This window comes from Camelina sativa, chromosome 15 (assembly GCF_030686135.1).
Source record: "Camelina sativa cultivar CO46 ecotype springtype chromosome 15, ASM3068613v1".
NCBI lineage: Eukaryota > Viridiplantae > Streptophyta > Magnoliopsida > Brassicales > Brassicaceae > Camelina > Camelina sativa.
The window spans coordinates 19184760-19204466 of record NC_141894.1 but is presented as its reverse complement, the minus strand read 5'-3'; the positions used below and the strand labels follow the sequence as shown (position 1 = coordinate 19204466).

At 36.0% G+C, this 19707-nt stretch overlaps 2 protein-coding genes and 3 pseudogenes across 4 annotated transcripts; 3 read left to right on the top strand and 2 right to left on the bottom strand.

The window, feature by feature from the left end:
- Positions 1-1487: 1487 nt before the first annotated feature.
- On the bottom strand, positions 1488-3187 carry LOC104748620 (DUF724 domain-containing protein 3-like; annotated as a pseudogene). Its single transcript, XR_015582502.1, has 4 exons — positions 3052-3187; positions 2528-2862; positions 2234-2451; positions 1488-2115 (listed from the first exon to the last, which is right to left on the bottom strand). The product of XR_015582502.1 is annotated as a DUF724 domain-containing protein 3-like (transcript).
- On the bottom strand, positions 3041-4520 carry LOC104748621 (F-box protein At2g14290). The gene is given in 2 exon segments (XM_087489003.1): positions 3041-3988; positions 3990-4520. Coding segments are annotated over 2 exon segments (1191 nt in total). The 3' UTR covers positions 3041-3328.
- A 2176-nt stretch (positions 4521-6696) lies between these two features.
- Positions 6697-9661, top strand: LOC104748622 (uncharacterized; annotated as a pseudogene).
- A 1370-nt stretch (positions 9662-11031) lies between these two features.
- On the top strand, positions 11032-13524 carry LOC104747206 (methylthioribose-1-phosphate isomerase). Its single transcript, XM_010468804.3, has 9 exons — positions 11032-11308; positions 11412-11467; positions 11550-11708; positions 11807-11906; positions 11996-12138; positions 12319-12424; positions 12690-12828; positions 12911-13179; positions 13288-13524. The coding sequence occupies exons 1-9, from the start codon at positions 11237-11239 to the stop codon at positions 13366-13368; spliced, it is 1125 nt and encodes a 374-aa protein (XP_010467106.1). The 5' UTR covers positions 11032-11236; the 3' UTR covers positions 13369-13524.
- A 1152-nt stretch (positions 13525-14676) lies between these two features.
- Positions 14677-16815, top strand: LOC104748623 (putative inactive histone-lysine N-methyltransferase family member SUVH10 pseudogene; annotated as a pseudogene). Its single transcript, XR_015582792.1, has 2 exons — positions 14677-14775; positions 15043-16815. The product of XR_015582792.1 is annotated as a putative inactive histone-lysine N-methyltransferase family member SUVH10 pseudogene (transcript).
- The last annotated feature ends 2892 nt before the right edge of the window (positions 16816-19707 follow it).

The window sequence follows — 19707 nt, the reverse complement described above, 5'->3', positions numbered from 1 at the left end:
TCAGCCTCACATGCGGTGTAAGTGGTTGGCCCTAGCAGAATACTGGTACAACACTAACTATCATACTTCCACTCGCATGACACCTTACGAAGCAGTCTATGGTCAGGCACCGCCAGTACACCTGCCTTACTTACCTGGTGAATCGAAGGTGGCGGTTGTAGCTCGTTCTTTGCAGGAGAGGGAAAATATGATGAAGTTATTGAAGTTTCATTTGTTGCGTGCTCAGCACAGGATGAAGCAGATAGCAGACCGTCATCGCACTGAAAGGGAGTTTGATATTGGAGATTACGTTTATCTCAAACTCCAACCCTATCGACAATCTTCAGTGGTGGTACGCTTGAACCAGAAGTTGTCACCGAAGTATTATGGTCCTTATAAGATCGTGGACAAGTGTGGAGAAGCTGCTTATAAGTTGGCATTACCTGCTGGAACTAAGATTCACCCGGTTTTTCATGTGTCATAACTTAAAGAGTTGGTTGGTAATGTTCCAGTGGCAACTACTTTACCTTCGGTGTTGCATGATGTGTTTGAGAAAGAACCTGAAACGATTTTGGAGAGGAAGATGGTTAACAGGCAGGGTCGAGCTGTTACCAAAGTCTTGGTTAAATGGGTTGAGCAACCAGTGGAAGAAGCAACTTGGGAGTTTCTATTTGATCTTCAGAAGAAATTCCCGCACTTTGATGTTTAAACGACCCTTGTGGACAAGGCTCTGCAAAGGGGGGAGATTTGATACAGCCATTTCAAATGGCTAGATATTTTGCAGAGTTATCACGTGTGGGTTCTCACGTGTGGGTTTAAGTCAGCAGTATTGACCGACACGTGTGCGGTTCACAGCTGAAGGCCGTTAGAAGGAAGACTCGCGAAGACTTTCTCTTATCTATATATGAGCACATGTTAGCTCTTTTTATCTTATCCAAAATCATTTTGTAAAACGTTTTCTTTAAGTTCCGATATCAGTTCGCCGGGTTTCTCTCAAATCTGAGAGCCGGTAAGTGATCCTCCGTGTTTCATGAACATCGAGTGATTTATCTCAGATTTATCTAATAGAATGTTATCAGATTTATCTCAGATTTGTTGTGGGTTTTTACTGTGTTATCTGATCTGCTCTGAAGCTTTTAGTGAACCAATCTTTGTGTAATTTGACTAAACTCATATCTTGGTATTGCATATTTTGTTGGGTTCTCTGAAATTCCGATATTTCTTGTATTTGGCTTTTAATTCATGTTTCGTCTTAGCTTGGTTTCCCACTTTGCGGCTTTTGTTTGACTGGTTGCTTTTATCAACGTAAGATTTTCCTATAAAAGAAGCTTATATTGTTAAACCCGAGACCCAAACATAACTTTTAAATCCCACATGTTGTATTATGAAACAAAAAAAAAATCTCTAAAACATCTTATATTATTACTCTTTTCAAACATTCGTTCAAGTGGATCCAAATTATGGGATCTAACAATATTTATAATTGAAAAAAATCCATTTCTCAGAAGTTAGATAAATTATGCATGTTTATTAGTTGACACTCCAATGGTAAACACCTAATGAGTGTCTAAAAATTCAAATTTTTTAAAACTTGTATATAAGTTATACTTGACACACAGACACACTCCAAACAAAACACACCCTAAACAATAATAGACCAGTAGTCAAAAGGCTGCCCAACCGAAGAGCCAAAAGAATCTCCTTCCATGAACTTACAGTTCTCACAATCCAAAGATCTTTCACTAAAGAAACCATCAGTCAAGTTAGGATCGTGTGGACAACAACTGACAACTCGATTCCACTTCCTCGATGATTTTTTCCACTTTTAAGTCAGAAGTAACAGGGACATCGTTTAGAAGATCTGGAATTGGTCGCCTAGGTAATGCCTTTTGGTTGTTGCTACTGGAAGACACATGGTGCGTTTAGCCTCCCCATTTGGTGACATCCCACCATGACCAACACCAACTTCAGATGGCTTTACATCAGGTTTTACCTCCATCTCTTTTTTCTTCATCAAAGATAAGACCGAACTCACGAGATCAGATCTTGATCTTATTATATTAACCCACTCATCTTCCAACCATTTCCGAGATTGTCGAAGGTCCCTCCGATGGAAGGCAGACATTTTCTTCTCGCCTGAGAAAAAAAACCAAAAAAAATCTGCAATAATTAGTCCCACAAAATAATAATATTTAAGATCTTCAGCAAATCTGCAATAAACAAAAAAAATCCATTTCGAGGTGTCTTAACTCACCTGACAGGTAAACTTGAACTTTGTCTTCAGACACTTTCTGCATTACGATCCCTTCCCACCATCCATCGCACCACCACACATCCACATGCATACCAACACCAACACCCATACATCATTTTCCTTGCTGGGCTTCAGCACTGGACGTACTACTTTCCGTCATTTGCTTCTAAGATCCCCAGATTATCACCAGCTGCAATCTGAGATGTCAAAATCCACTCCTGCAACAGAAAAATGGGACATGTTAACAAACTAGACAGTAGAAACAAAACCAAAGGGTGTGTGTTTAAAGTGTACCTCTAGCTTTTTAGATTCATCATCTGCATCCTGAATATCTTGGTACTGGACCTTAACCTTATCCTTGTGTTTCTTTAATAACAGTGCCCTAAACCAACAATCTCTGATGCCTCTATCTTCGGAAAGAACTTCAACAATTGAACCCTTTTTGACGTAATGGGAAGAACCAACTTTTGCAGCCTTGCACATAGAAGCATCTGAAATACCCAAAACAGAATCTGGACTAGATTTGCAGTCACCTTTCACGTCACCTACATCCAAAGTACCAAAAGGACTAGGACGACGCCTTTTCCTTGATCTAATCCCAACACAACCCACCAATGGAGCTCCTAATCCTATGTCATTAACAGGTGCTTGAGAACAAAATCGATAAATATCTAAGTAGGGCTGTTGTTTTAGGTTGTCCTTATCAACTGTTGGTTGTTCAGCAACCTCTTGATTCCCAAATCAAAAGCTACTTCACAACATACACATTCACATAAATACACTTTAAAACAATAAACATTCACGAGCAGATGAATTACCTTGCTTCATTACTTCAAAGGATTCGGAGAAGCCAATTAACTTTTAAAAAACAGAACACACTTGACCAGAATCAAACAATTTATGAAACAAACAAGCTATGAAACAAACAAACATTTCCTCGTTTCGTGAAGGCTCAGAGAGAGAGAGAGAGAGAGAGAAACAGAAATAAATACAAAAATATGACAACGGGGTAGTACTACGGGGCAGAGTATCAACGTTGTTGTCAATCTCCTCGTGTCTTTTTATCATTCTGGGAATTTGGAATCAAGTACTTCATCAAATCATGGAGAAAATCCACCGAGCACCCTTGAGACTCATGCTGGAGGGAGCAGGGAAGGGCTCGAGGGTCTTGGTTGAAAGATTGAACACACAGATGTCTACCTCATTAGGGGGAAGGACATGGGCGACTTTGTTCCAGTTGGTCTTGGAACAGATAAGGTTATGATGAGTGAAATAGATGGAGTTTTGTTTGATACCAAGGGTATTGTTAGCAGGCACAGTGATACCCAAGTCGAGAAGCAGGGCTTCATCACCAAGAGAATCTACGTCAAGAAGATCAGGCATGTGGTCGTCTGGGTCAGCATTAGGATCCATCTTGTAGATGCGGAAGGCCCTTTCGCTACTTTCAGAGGTTGTGCTCCTTGTGACCAACAAAACCTCTCCTGCTGTAGTAACAGCGATGCTAAAATAACAATCATATCCAAGAGGAGCAAACGCTGGGGATGGGTAAGTGTCACTCCTCGTGAGTTCTTCGAAACCTTGCTGCCTAGAAAAATCTATGACTCGAACGAAACTACGCGTCGTTAAAATGTATAGACGGTAACCCCGAAGAACCAGACGTAGTAGGCCAGTTAACATCCTGGGGATACCATAGGTAATCCGAATGAGATCGTAATGAGCATTCCCTTTCTTGTAAAACCCTAAAAAACAAATAGGGGGCATCAAAGAACCACACTAAAGCTAACTCTTGCGTCTTCTCGTCTACCCACAGACGTCCCCTAATTTCATCAGCGTATAATAAGTAAACAGAGCCACTAGTTAATTCCCATTCAAACTCCCTATCTCTATCTTCCATACGCTTCAGAGCAGAGTCGTTTGATAGGAGCGACTCTAACAGAGGAAGATCAATCCTATTCCCAGTACTAAACACATGTATAATATATAATCTGGATCGAGAATCTAGCATCAGGAACCATTTACCGCAGCTTGCCAGGAATCGACTACCTGGACAGTAGTCTATCCCAGCTGCTCTCCTGTAAACCATAACTTCTTCGTATGGGTTGTACAGCACGCAATCAGTACAGTCTTCAGGAAAAAGCAATAGCCATGGAGATCCGCTTTCCCGGGGAACTGTTTGTTTCGAAACAGAATACCAGCTGGAACAAACCATCTTCGCTCGATGGAAATCCACAAAACTCAAAAGTTCAAACAGAGATCTGAGGATATCGAGAGGGTTATGAGTTTCCATGGTGTTCGAGTTTGATAATTGATAGGGTTTGGTTTCTGGACAAGGAGAGAGAAAAAGATGCTTTCTTGTAAATAATAAATTGATAACCTACCGTGATTTACAACAGATGATATCGTCACTTCCAGACCAAAGAAGAAAAAAGATATTTTTCCTTGTCCAATCAGAAGAAGATAAGAAAGAAGATGATGAAATTATTATCAGCTAACTACAAAAGAACTTTAGAATAGAATTCTGCTCTGTACCAAACAAATTACAGAGTAAACACATCATTTCCTAAAACCTAACCTCGGCTAAATCATTCCCTACACCATCTATAAAACTTGTGTTCAATTAGGCAGGACCCGATATCTTAATGGATCATCATCCAACACTTGAATCACAGTAATTGCTCAACCAAGATTCAAAAAGCGTTATACATACCTCTGTTTTCAGAAACGTGAGGAAAACACAAGAGGAAGTTTTCTTCTCCACAGATTCAGAGACGAAACCTTAAAACCTTGACCAAAGAAAAGGAATTAGGGGGGGTTATAGGATTGGATCGGTGAAACGACAAAAATCAACGGAATTGAAACAAGAAACTGAAAGATTTTGATAGACTAGAAATTAACCTTTCTTCTCCTCCGGAGCCAAAACTGACTGACGAAACGATAGAGAGTGAGGGGGAGTGGAGATACAGGTCGACGATGAGGGCTGGAATCAAGGGAAAAAAAAAAAAAAAAAAAAAAAAAAGGAAACGACAGTGTTTTGGTGAGAGGTTCCTTTTTTGTTTTTGTCGGTCAAGAGTTTCATTTAGATGAAAAAGCCCAAATAAAAGATTGATACAAATGATGATGATAAGCCCTTCTCCCATCGCCAAGTCGTAAATGGTTTTTTATTTGATTATTTTAAAATAAAAGGAAAAAACCCTTCCCATTCACAAACAAATTTTGATTAAAATAGAGATGGGGGGAAGGAAATGATAGGGATTTTTATGGATTTCGCTATTTTCTCACTCAAATTTTGAATGATTATGTTATTTTCACTCTTTTTTTTTGGATTTGTCATTTTTAACTTTTCGAAATGTGTGCTTTAATACAATTTTTTTACTAAATTACATATTTCATAACAAATACTAAATCCTAAGAAAAAAAATGAAACCAAGAAAACCCAAACATTAATGTAAAATTGTGTTTTTAGATCTATAAAAACAGCAAATCTATAAAATAAATTTTCTTCTACATTTCACTTCATTTCAAACATTAAGTTGAGGTTTCATTCTAATTTTATATTCTAACTAACTTTAACTTTCATGAAACATCTGATTTTATTTTTTATCAATCTAATGACCAATATTTTCTAACCAAGTTCTTTTTGTTTTTGAAAAACACTTAGACTTAGACATCAATTTTTAAATAAAATTAACATTATAGCGATCTTTATATAATAATCTATTAGATCATCAAAACTAAAGATAATGATACATATATTAAAATGAATTACAAAAATTTATTTGAGATCAGAAAGAAGTAAGAGCTTTTTTTTTATAAATGTATTGCAAATAAATTATTTCATTAAATATTGCAAAAAAAAAATGCATGGATATGCTAGAAAAGAATTCACCATAAAAAAATAGATAATGGAGATGAATATTTTCAACTAAATTCTCTTGTTCTGCAATGATTAGAATTGTTTTTTTTTTAAATTGAAAATTTTATTTTATAGTCATCAAAACTTAAATTGTTTTTCATTCATAAGTAAGAAGAAGTAAGTATAACAAGACGTTACAAAAAAAAATTAGTTATCAAAAAATAAAATACAACTAAAACAAAATGATCTTTTTGTTTGCCACAAGTGTAAAGATTAAAGAGAAAAATGTCATTAAAATCACGAACTTTCAAATTGTGGCCATTTTAATCATGAACTTTAGGTAAGGCCATTAAAAACATGAACTTATGTTGACTTACCGTTTTAATCACCATATTTTTGTTGACCAGGACGAAAAAGACATGTCGTTAAATCCCTAAACGGAGCAATCAGCCGGTGTTAAGAGATCGTTAACCCGTTAACGGAGGTGCAAAACAACACCGTTTGAACCCGAGAGAAAACAGATCAAAATCCCCAAATTGAAAATTCAATCCCTAATTCTCACTTTTGATATCCCTAATCGATTTTTCCCCAATCGATTTCTCAATCCCAAATGCTGAAAGTTAGAAACAAAGGTGTGATATTGTTTGTTGGAGCTCCACCAGAAGACGAGTCACTGAGTTTAATTGAAGCTCCTTGAGTTGAAGATGGAGTAGCTCCTCGAGTTGAAGATGGAGTTCAAGCTTCACCGGAAGACCCAGCAGTTTCTAATGTCCGAGATGGATATCTGAATCTGTTGTTGGAGATAAAGGAAAGAGAGGTAGAGGTGGAGCTTCACGTCGGCGTGGAAAACGTATAAAAAGAAGTGATGAAGATGATGAACTGGAGGCTCCAGTTGAGCACGACAATGAAGATGACTGCACGGTGTATGGAGATGAGGATTGCAATGATGTTGATGATGCAATTGGTGGTGGATATGACGAAGCTAATGTCGAAGAACCGGCTCTCGAAGAAGTTGCCAACTTAAACATGGAAGATGATTTCCCAGAGATGGTTAGAACAGAGGAAGGTGGTTCCAATTCCGACAGTGGGGATGATATATGGGACGATGACAAGCTACCGGATCCTTTGTCGTCGGACGATGAAGACGAGATCGAAGAAGAAGACAAAGATGAGGCAGCTCCTAAAGATTGGTTTGATCCAGAGTCTTTGCTAGAGCTGGAGAAAACATACAACTCTCCGATGACTTCAAGGTATGATATTAAACTCTATCGTGTCCAATGCTTACCGTGTTGATGTACTCGTTGAAGACAAGGTATGATATTAAACTCTATCGGTCCAATGCTTTATTGGTTGGTGAAAAGTGTTGCTACGTTGATGAGGATGGTGTTTCGTGTCCTTGGATAGTGTATTGCTCATATGAGAAGAGAAAGCATAAGATGCAAATTAGAGTTTATGTGAATGAGCATGTGTGTGTGAGGTCAGGGTATTCAAAGATGTTGAAGAGGTCTTCTATAGCTTTCTTGTTTGACGAAAGGCTTAGATTAAATCCAAAGCTTACAAAATACGAGATGGCTGCTGAGATTAAGAAAGAGTATAACTTAGAAGTAACTCCAGATCAGTGTGCAAAGACGAAGACCAAGGTGATGAGTGCAAGAAAGGCTAGTCATGAATCACACTTTGCAAGAATATGGGATTATCAAGCGGAGGTATTGAATCAGAACCCTGGCTCAGAATTTGAGATTGAGACAGTTCCAGGGCCAGTGGTTGGAAACAAACAGAGGTTTTTTCGATTGTATATCTGTCTTAAAGCTCAAAAGGATACATGGAGAAAAACTTGTAGACCTATCATAGGAATAGATGGAGCTTTTATAAAATGGGATATAAAAGGGCATGTTCTAGCTGCAGTTGGAAGGGATGGGGACAATAGGATTGTTTCTTTGGCTTGGGCAGTTGTAGAAATAGAAAATGATGATAACTGGGACTGGTTTTTGAGACATCTCTCTGCAAGTTTGGATTTGGTTACAATGACATCTCTAGCTCTCATTTTGTATAAACAATCGGTAAGTATGAGACATCTCTCGGGTTTCAATTTGTTTTGTTGTCTCATATTTCATTTTAGAACTTATTGACTAATTACACTTCATAATTATTGTTTGCAGGGTTTAGTTAAAGCAATAAGTAATATCCTTCCACAGGCTGAGCATCGACAATGTGCAAGACACATAATGGATAATTGGAAGCGAGACAGCCACAACCAAGAACTACAACACATTTTTTGGAGGATAGCACACAGCTACACCACAGGGAAGTTCAATGACAATATGGCAGAACTCAAGCAGTACAATCCTCAAGCGTACACCACTCTGTAAGCTACAAATCCAATAACCTGGTCAAGAGCTTTTTTCAAGGTTGGTACTTGCTGCAATGACAATCTTAACAATCTTAGTGAGTCATTCAATAGGACTATTAGACAAGCCAGGAGAAAGCCTTTGCTCGATTTGCTTGAGGACATAAGACGACAGTGCATGGTCAGAAATGCAAAGAGGTTCATCATAGCTGATAGGTTGAAGACACGGTTCACAAAAAAGAGCTCATGCTGAGATTGAAAAAGCAATTGTTGGAGCCTAATATTGCTAGAGATATATGGCCAGAAACAACATACATGAGGTATGGCTCAATGGTGTAGGTTATCGTGTTGATATGGATGCAAGAACTTGTGGATGCAGGAAGTGGCAAATGGTTGGAATCCCATGTTCTCATGCAGCATGTGTGATAATAGGGAAAAAAAGAAAAGGTTGAGGATTATGTCAACAACTACTACACAAAGAAAAGGTGGCGAGAGACATATCTTGATGGTATTAGGCCTGTGCAGGGGATGCCATTGTGGCCTAGATTGAACCGGTAGCTTGTATTGCCACCACCATGGAGAAGAGGAAATCCCGGAAGGCCTTCTAACTATGCTAGGAGTAAAGGAAGAAATGAATCTTCGTCTTCTTCAAATACCAAGAAGATGTCAAGAGAAAAAAGAATAATGACATGCTCTAACTATCATCAAGAAGGCCACAACAAGGGCAGTTACAAAAATCCAACTACCGTTAGTGTGCCAAAGAGACCAAGAGGAAGACCACGAAAATATCAGGTTTAGCCTAGCTTACAAGTTTTACCATAGCTTACAAGTTTTTTTTTTTGACATACACTTGAATTAGGTACCGCAACCACAAGGATCACAAGCTCATGAAGTACCACAAGTATCTCAACCTTCTCAAGTACCACAAGGAGGAGCTCATGAAGGACAACAAGGATCTCAACCTCATCAAGTACCGGTTGGATCTCAATCTTCTCAAGTACCACAAGGATCAAGATCACATGTTTCACACGGATCAAGAGCACACGTCTTAAGAGCACACGCATCAAGAGCACACGTGCAAGGACCACAAGGAGAAGGATCACAACTGCAAGGACCACAAGGAGAAGGATCACAAAGACAAGGACCACACCCGCAAGGATCACAAGGAGAAGGATCACAAGGGCAAGGACTTGGTAGATTTGCATCATGGTTTGAGTGTTCCAACTAGTTTTTTGTTTTGTTTTCTCACAAGGGCAAGGACCAAAGTAGAACATATCTATGTTCTCAAGGATTTGTTTTGTTTTGTTGTCAAAACAACTTCTATTTATGAATTGGTACTTGCAACAAAGTCTTCCATTGTCAAACTACCATTACAAAGTCACATTACCACAAACTCAAAACAGAATACAAAAGACTCTAGTAACCAAGAACAAATTTCTGGTTTTTGGTTTTAAGAAGAAGGATCACAATGGCAATGACACTAAAAGTAAGACACACTAAGCACATTGAGCTCATCAACTTCCATTTCTTAGTGTCTCTTTTGATCAACATTCCATCTTCCTTCAGATCTTCAATCCTTTCCTTCAAATCTTCAATCTCTCTGCCAATGATAGAAAATTTTGGTAAAGCATCTACAACCTCCTCGTATACACCTTCTTCAACCCATTTAAACAAAAACAAAAACTTGAATCAAAACTCGAAAACACACAAAAGCAAAACAATTCTATTACATACATCTCCTCTGTTTGGACAGCGAAAGAAAGGTCTTCCTGGGTTTGCTTGCGTGTTCGATGTGTAGAAAACAACATCTTTGCCGCAATGACACTTCGAGGGAATACCATGGCATCCGCGGACTTTCTTCTCACCACTTGATTACCCAGAATTGCAACTCATATCTGTTGGGGAATGAGATAAGAGTTTTGGATTGAGATAAGAATCGAAAAATCAAATTGGAGAGAAGAGAATTAGGGATTTTGATTTCAAATGGGATCGATTTAGGGATTTTGATCTGTTTTCTCTCGGGTTCAAACGGTGACGTTTTGACACTAACGGAAAGTATTAACGACCTGTTAACGCTGGCTGATTGCTCCGTTTAGGGATTTAACGACATGTCGTTTTCGTCCAGATCAACAAAATTTGATGATTAAGACGGTAAGTCAACAGAAGTTCATGTTTTTAATGGCTTTACCTAAAGTTCGTGATTAAAATAGGCACAATTTGAAAGTTCGTGATTTTAACGACATTTTTCTCAAAGATTAAATACTACTAGTTCTATGTGTGGATTGGGCTCTAGTTTTGTGTGTTTACCTTATTACTTTGTTTTTGTTGTTGTTAAATTAACATAATTTTATAATTGATTAAGATAGAGTAACACAAAAAAATTGTTAATTGTTATATACTTAAATTAACAGATTTTAATAATTTTTTAAAAAACACTTTTTTTTTTGATAATTTTTCCACAAAATAATATTCAGTGACTAAAATATTTAGAAAGTTATAAATAAGAATTTCAATTACGGGTTTGTTTCCTTTTAATTAATTTCTTAAATAAATCAATTCGAGCCAAATTTTTAGACATGGATTTGTTTAAACCGGTTCGTTTCACGCCCTAAATGACTAAAAAAATTATACAGTATTTCAAGAGAAAACGACGTCGAGTAGTGCGTTTCACGCCGGCTTGGTACTGTAGGCATCTCTGATTCTCACTTACGCCACTCGTTTATTCCTTTTTGTTCGTCTTTCTCTAAACCAATCTGTGAACGAACTTGTTCGTCTGCAAAGAGGAGTCTCCACAGTTCCATCCATGTCTGGTGAAGGAGACACGACCCTCAAAGCTATCTGCTACAAGCCTGGCTCTCTCCAGTTGCTTGACCAGGTTCTCTAAACCCCTTTCACTTCTATAAAGTTTTCAAATTTTTTTACTTTTTCCCAATCTGTTTGTTGAAAACGTATTTCAATTTCGTCTAAATTGATAACAGAGGAAGCTTCCTTTGGAGACAACTTACTTAGAGATCCGTGATGCTTCAGATGGATGGTTAAAGTCCTTACCTTTTTGATTTAGATTCTCTGAATTGTGCAGAAAAAAAGTTAGTAAATTTGATGGTTTTTTTTAACAGGAGTGCTATACAGGAAATGGTCGTACGTGGTGCTCCCGCTATAGCCATTGCTGCAGCACTTGCTTTGGCTGTGGAAGTCTTCAACTTTAATGGTTTTGATGGGTCATCTGCAGATGCTGTTGCTTTTCTTGAGAAGAAGTTGGATTATTTAGTTTCAAGGTACTGAATTTGGAATGGATCATTAGATCAATTTTTTAGTATCTTGGTGCTTGTTTCTTTGATTTCTATAATTATTTGCTCTCTGTATGCTTCTTTAGCCGGCCAACAGCAGTTAATCTTGCAGATGCTGCATTGAAACTTAAAAAAGTTATAGCAAATGCTTTGGCTATTTCGACTGAAACCAATTCTATTTTCAAGGTAACACCAATTTTTTATGCACAAAGAGTGAGCCTTTTTTTTTTTGCTTTTGTAAGTTTAGTTCATTCGATGTGCTTGTTGTTCTTCAGGCATATATTAAAGCTGCTGAGGATATGCTTGAAGATGATGTCGCTTCAAACAAAGCAATAGGAGCCTTTGGTTCTAGCTTGTTGAGGCAACAAGCCAAGAATCCTGACAAGCTTTCTATTCTGACCCATTGCAACACTGGCAGGTATGGATTTAGATAGATTCTGAATTGCTTAGATACACAGACATATGTATATCTATTATGTTCTGAAAAACTAATTCAAGTTGAGTAATAGCATGTTACTTACTACATATAAGCCTGCAGTTTCAACCAAATTGATTTGTGTCAGTCAGATAGTAACTAAGAATTCCCTTTTCTATGTAGCCTTGCTACTGCTGGATATGGAACTGCGCTCGGGGTCATTCGCGCACTCCACACTCAAGGAATCTTAGAAAGGGCATACTGCACAGAAACTCGTCCATTCAATCAAGTAAAACTCATCAGTTGATGCTCTTTCTTTTTGAATATTAATGGTCATCAAAAGAGCCTTTTAAGAATAAGAATCCGTAGAAATCTAGAATATCATAAGTTGTTTGGGAAGATAAGTAGCTGTAGTTTGACATTTGTATCAAGTACTTTTAATACCTTAATCTATAGTAGATACTCCCCTGGATCCATTGTTTTATATGGTTTTCATATCTCTGTTGAACTGTTGTTGGAAAGTCTTTTGAATTACTAAAAATGACAATCGACAGGGATCGAGGCTTACAGCGTTTGAGTTGGTGCATGAGAAAATCCCTGCAACTCTCATTGCAGACTCAGCTGCAGCTGCACTGATGAAAGATGGTCGTGTGGATGGTGTCATCGTTGGAGCAGATCGCGTGGCTTCAAATGGTACGCTCGAACACCTTAGATAATCCATTTTACTCTACCGAGTCTGATTCCTTTTGTATGAATCACTTCACTTTTATTTCAGGTGATACTGCTAACAAGATTGGGACTTACAGTCTTGCCCTGTGCGCAAAACACCACGGGATCCCATTTTACGTTGCTGCACCTCTTACCTCAGTTGATCTCTCACTTTCGTCTGGGAAAGAAATCGTGATAGAAGAAAGATCTCCGAAGGAGTTGCTGCACACACATGGAGGACTTGGTGAACGCATTGCAGCACCAGGGATCTCGGTTTGGAACCCAGCTTTTGATGTGACTCCAGCAGAGCTGATTGCGGGAATCATAACCGAGAAGGTTCGTTTTCCAAAGCTTACTTGTTCTAAGTTTATTCTGAGGTTTGAACAAAAAACCGGAAGATTTTTATACTCACTCATCTCAATCCTCAACGTGTCCTGTCTGCAGGGGGTCATAACTAAGAATGGCAATGATGCATTTGACATAAGCAGCTTTGCGCAGAAGATGACAGGAAACTCATCTGGTTGAAGTAAAGAGTCGGCATTGCGACTTGTGGATGTTCCCCTCTCTGTATACTTGCAACGAAGCAAATTACTTTGTAATGTTTGAACTACTAAAGTACACTCTGGTAAAAATTGTCTGAAAATAAGAAATAATCAACAAGGAAAACGTCATCTGCAGTCACTTTATTCTGTATTTTAAATTTAGTAGTTGTTATAAACAAAAAGAAATAAATTAAAAATGTAGTTATCAAACATAAAACAGTGGGTACGAACACGAGAATTAGAGTACGAATATACTCACCCCATGTGCACAAGTATTACATGTTAACGAACCCCTACTACTTCGTTAAGTGTATACGTAATGGAATACATATACACTAAACGGAGGACTCATATGAGGCCAAAAAGTGTTAACATGATAAATAGTGAGTGTACTGTTTATGTGAACAAGTATTACGTGCTAATAACCGGCCCCTATTACTTGGAATAATTGTTGGACATCAAAAAGTACTGTGCACGTCAAAAAAAAAAAAAAAAAAAAAACGAAAACAAGTCTTTTGGTTATAGATTTGCAAAATCTAACAAACTTTTTCTCATTAATTCTCAAAAAAAATTTTAAAATTAAAATCATATTGTAATAATTTTTTGGATGACAAAATTGTAATAAAATCAAATTAAAAGATTTAAGGGAAAAAGGAAAAAAAAAAAAGTAAAGTTTTCTATTCTCCTAATTTAAATAGTGAATGGTTCTATACACCAAATAAAGTTTTAAAAACTGTCCAATTCTCCAATTAACCCTTGAATTTACATGTATGATAAGAAACTAGAAAATGTTCATACGGGCTTTCACATGCATGTTTTCTCAAATAAAATATGTTCACCAAATTTGACTAGATATTTTTTAAAAAAAAAATATTTGTTAAAGGCTAGATTTAGTAAATTATTTTAACCTCTTACAAAAATTATGAGGAAAAAAAATAATAAGAAATATTTTTCAAATATAGAAAATAAAATATTTTATGCTAACTTTTATTAAATCCAATGATAAACAGGTAATATAAGACTAAGCAAAAAAAAAATTAATAATCCAATGATGGAAAATATGTTAATTAATGTTGATATTGACTATAAAAATGGAATACATTGGATATACATTTATTAAAAGATAGTGACATAAGAACTAAGATAGGAAACATATCTACAGGTTTTTAATGTTTGAAACTTGGACGGTATAGATCTTTCAAACTTGATCTAACGGCCTTTATTTTCCATCAAAAAAATAGAGCCCTTGCAAAACTCTTTAAATATGAGTTCATAGTCTGTCATTTTCTTCACACTGAAAAGATAATAATAATACTCACTTGGTTTCAAACATTTGTTTTCATATATTCTCTCATCAGCATTTCTCCCCAGCCTCTTGTTTCTTCAAAATGTGAGTGATGTATCAATATATATATTTTCAATATTTTACTCGTGTTTATGTTTGAATACGACATATTGTTTATGTGTGTATTTGCTTTGCTTAGATCTTCAGTGATTTACTACGTATTTAAAGATTAATCTATTCCTGTCAAAAGTTAGATATATAATCTAGTTTCTCGCGTCGTTTATTAATGTTCACTAGGCTTATTATTACCATATATTCTAGTATGAAATCTTAATGTTCCTTGTTGTTGATGCATGTCCTAATTTTGCTCAGATTGAAAGAGGACGTGGTCGATCGACCTGTGAGTTGACAAATCTCGACAAAAAAAAAAAAAAAAGGTTGAAGATGAGTGGTAGACGTAACGAATCAATTCCATACTTTCTAGGTGGAATCAGTGAGAAGGATCAAGAGACGGGAAACCATGCGCTAGTGACTAGTCTGATGATGCGCTTCGACGCAGCAAGGAGACGTTGGAGCCAAACTGGGAATGCGCATGGTGAGGTTGCAACAGCCATAAGTACTTTTAAGAGACTCAAACTGTGTACAAACACAAGAAAGCGATTCGGTTCCGTTCCCGGAGTTGATGTAGGAGACATCTTTTTCATCTGGGGTGAAATGGGTTTGGTCGGGCTCCATTCAGCCCCTGTTGGAGTTGAGTTAATAGGAGTCGAAGGCAGCGGAGAGAATACACCAATTGCTGTAAGTGTAGTCTCTTCAGGGGAAAATGCTGATAAAACTGATGATCCCGAGTCATTGATATTTACAGGGTTTGGTGGTACAACCAAGTTTCATGATCATCAGCCATCAGACCAAAAGCTTGAGGGTTTGAATATCCCACTAGAGGCAGCTCTTCGGAAGTTAAGCGCCGTGAGAGTGATAAGAGGTGTGAAGGATGAAAAAAGGACAAATGGTAAGATTTACATATACGATGGAATATATTTCATTACAAGTATGTGGGAAGAGAAAGGTCAAAACGGGTTCAAGGTGTTCAAATTCAAATTGGTGAGGCAACCTGATCAAAAACCTGCTTTTGGTATTTGGAAATCAGTACAACAACAATGGAAGAATGGTTTGACTACAAGACCAGGTCTTATTCTTGAAGATCTCTCTAACGGAGCTGAGAATCTAAAGGTATCTGTGGTGAATGAAGTTGATGAGGAGAAGAATGGTCCTGCCTTGTTTACTTATGTGACATCACTCAAACATGCAGTTATCAATATTCAACCGGTGGTTGATCGTTGCACTTGTCGACAGGGGTCATGTGGTGCTTCGAGAAGTGGTAGTTGTGCATGTGTTCAGAGAAATGTAGGCGGCTTACCTTACGTTGAGAACGCTTTAGAAACTCGTGGACCCATGGTTTTCGAATGTGGTGGGTCGTGTGCTTGTTCTAAAAAATGCAAAAATAAAATGATTCAGACCGGGTTGAACTTCAGTTTCGAAGTGTTTAAGACAAGGTATTGTGGCTGGGGTTTAAGGTCATGGGATCCTATTCGAGCAGGAAGCTTCATTTGCGAATTTGCTGGTGACATGATCATAGCAAAAGGCGGTGAAGAAGAGGATGATTATGTATTCGATACTTCAAGGGTTTATAACTCGTTTAAGTGGAATTATGAACCTGAGCTTGTTGGTGAGGATGCTTCAAATAAAGTCTCTGAGGCGATTCGTGTTAATTTATCATTGGTGATTAGTGCAAACAAGTCAGGAAATGTGGCTCGATTTATGAACCATAGTTGTTCACCCAACGTTTTCTGGCAGCCGATTGCTCGTGAACAAAATGGTTTATGGTGTATGTACATTGGATTTTTCGCAATGAAGCATATACCTCCATTAACAGAGTTAAGATATGATTATGGAGCATCTCCAGGAGTTGGGCAGAAGAAGAGGTGTCTATGTCGATCAAAGAAATGTTGTGGTTTATTTGGATAGCGATTTTTTTTTTGTATTATTGAGTGAGTCATCATCTTTTTGTCAGAATTTTATTTTTCTACATTCTCTATAATCTTGTATTCCCTTTCTTTTACTAATAAACTGAGCTCTTTTGTTATACATATATGACTTCAACTTCTTCGATTCCCTTTAATTTGATTAAATAAATCTACCTACCTTTGCTGCCAAGGTAGAAGATTTTATTTTATATATTATATATTAAGACTATTTTCTTCCCCTTTTTATTTTTGAATTGTAATCCACATTGTAACAATGCATGTGCCGACACGAAACTCTATTTTTCCATATAAGGTCAAACCCTCTTACAATTAAAAAAAAAGAGTTAAATCTTACAATCTATCTCAAAACGGCATTGGTTAAAGAATAAAGATAGATAAATATGATATAACATTCATTGCTCGGATTCAAACTCTACATGTAAGCGGATCAAAGAAAGAATCCAGCGCCAGCTCCTCAAGCTTCAAACTGAATTTTAAGCAGTACCACCTAGAAAACTCGAGGCAGCTTACCCAAGATCCATCGACTTGACAAATGACAATCGAGTGAGTCGATGGCTTAGCTTTGGTTGGATGATCCTAGTTGGTGTTATCTTTTTGATCTTCTAGAAGACTAGAATCAATCACTTCTCAAGGTTGGCTCCTCTTATATTGTCTACTGTGGAAAGTCCACTGGATGAATGTGGAGATATTCTTTAATAGCTTTATTCTAACTGTTGAATGTTGATTTAAAGGTTCAGCACACATTTTTTATTCGTTAATATATAGCTGCTCAGTCTTGAGAACAATCGAAAAATAGCGGTTTTAGTGGAACTATAATCTTGAAAATGTTCCTAATGGTTTTTTTATGAGCAGGTGGGAGATCCTAAGTTTGTGTTTTAGGCCAAGATTGCAAGCTCTAACTCTGTTCTCCTTCATTGATTATTTCGTCGACAAGACACGTCTCAGAAATGATTTGATTTATAGATCGTCAAGGTTCATCTTGAACACCACCAAAAAGGTGCGTCAATTATTGAAACGGAAGCAAGCTATAATATTATTTCCTTGTTTGGAACTAGCTTGCTCTGTTTAAAGTGGAAGGCTTAACAAGTTTTTTTGCTTATATTAATTGAATGCCGCAGTTGATATCTTCTGAGATAGCTGAAGCAGCGGCAGTGTCTGTTTCCATTTCAAGAGAAACATAATGCATTGATGACGAAAACTAAATGTCTAAATCTCATATATGTAAAACAGGTAAACTCATCTAATATATTAGCGGAACCTTTGCTGTTTTTCAAGAACACACATTTCATCAGAATTTGATCAATGGATCATTGTCCTTCTTTAACATGAGAGAGTGAAGAAATGTTTGAATTTGATGAGAAATCTCACAGGAGGGAATGAATTTTGGGTGGCGCTTTATTGCAGGCGCAACTACTACTCATACAGATTTTGGAAGATAGTCTCAGAAACTCTTTATGATATTTGCCTCTCTATTGGTGATACAGTGAAAATCTTGATAAGTTTTGTTTAGAGTGTGTGTCAGGTATTCTTCTTTCTTTTTACTCATACACCATTGGACTTTGTCAACAAAATAATGAACATTCATAAGTGTTTAACTTTTGAGATTCGCATTGTTTCAATCTTATATATTATGAGAAATTTTTTCTAACTTTGTCTGTCAATGCAACACTTGGCGCTCTATATTTGTGACACATGTTTTTTTCACTGATCTTAAATTAAACATTTTTTATATACTTCATTTTATTTATATCTTAAATGGTCTATTGTTTGCTTTCAAAAAAAAAAATTACATTTTTACAAAAATATATTTCTTTAAAAAAATTTCACATTGTTACAAAAATATATTTTTTCCACCTTTTAGTTTTAACATATCATATATTTCCTAATGAAAGCATATACCATATAACCGAAAAATAAAACTACTGATCAAACCAACTAAAACTAAAAAAATTTCATACTTTTACAGGAAAAATTGAAACCAAGTTAATTTATGATAGACTAATTTAAAAATAAAAATATGTACTAATATATTTTAAAAAATCACATTGTATTCAATAATCATATGTATTGTATTAAAGACAAAACTCAGATAAAATTAAATTGCATTTAATATTATAAAAGTTACCGTTTGACTATCTTTTAAACGTATGTACTAAAAGGAAATAAAAATAGCAAATGGTATCATAACATAAACCTTTAGTTTTAACATATAATATATTTCCTAATGAAAGCATATACCATATAACCTAAAAATAAAACTACTGATCAAACCAATTTAAACAATAAAAAATTTTGTACTTTTAAAATAAAAATTGAAGCCAAATTAATTTCTGACAGACTAATTTAAAAATATAAATATGTTCTAATATATTTAAAAAACCACATTGTATCCAATAATCATATATATTGTATTAAAGACAAACCTTAGATAACATTAGATAATATTTAATATTCTATAAGTTACAGTTTGACTGTCTTTAAAAAGTATGTACTAAAAAAAATAAAAATAACATAATTGCTTAATCACCCCATGCATTAATTGAAAACAATATTTTCAAAAAATAATTTAATGGCAATTATACTATTTTTTTAAAAATGATTAGAAAATAGAGATAATATATCGATTCTAAAAAACATTAAATTTGGCACACTTTCTTTTCATGAATTTTATTCAAAATTTAATGTGAGATATTTCATAAATTTTAATATGCATTATTCCAAATTTTTTTATATTAAGAGTGATTAAAAGATTAGAGAGTAAACACTGGAGCATATGATAAATCGTGAGTACACTTATTAGTTATTCAAAATAACCATTGGTGATTCTTCTGTTACCTTAAACATATTGTCTAGATTCATAATCTCATTAGTATAGTACAAAATTCATGTTTTAGAAGTTTAGTTTATTGATTAGATGAATTTGAGTCGGTCTGATTTTTTTCTCACATATCTTATTTTAAAATCATCAAAATCTGATGGAAAAGTCAACATA

Bases quoted from the DNA above. Each gene is read 5' to 3' on its own strand.
- LOC104747206 (XM_010468804.3), top strand. From the start codon at position 11,237: ATGTCTGGTGAAGGAGACACGACCCTCAAAGCTATCTGCTACAAGCCT. The intron at 11,709-11,806 runs GTACTGAATTTG...ATGCTTCTTTAG, and splicing joins TTGGATTATTTAGTTTCAAG to CCGGCCAACAGCAGTTAATC. The intron at 12,139-12,318 runs GTATGGATTTAG...TTTTCTATGTAG, and splicing joins ACCCATTGCAACACTGGCAG to CCTTGCTACTGCTGGATATG.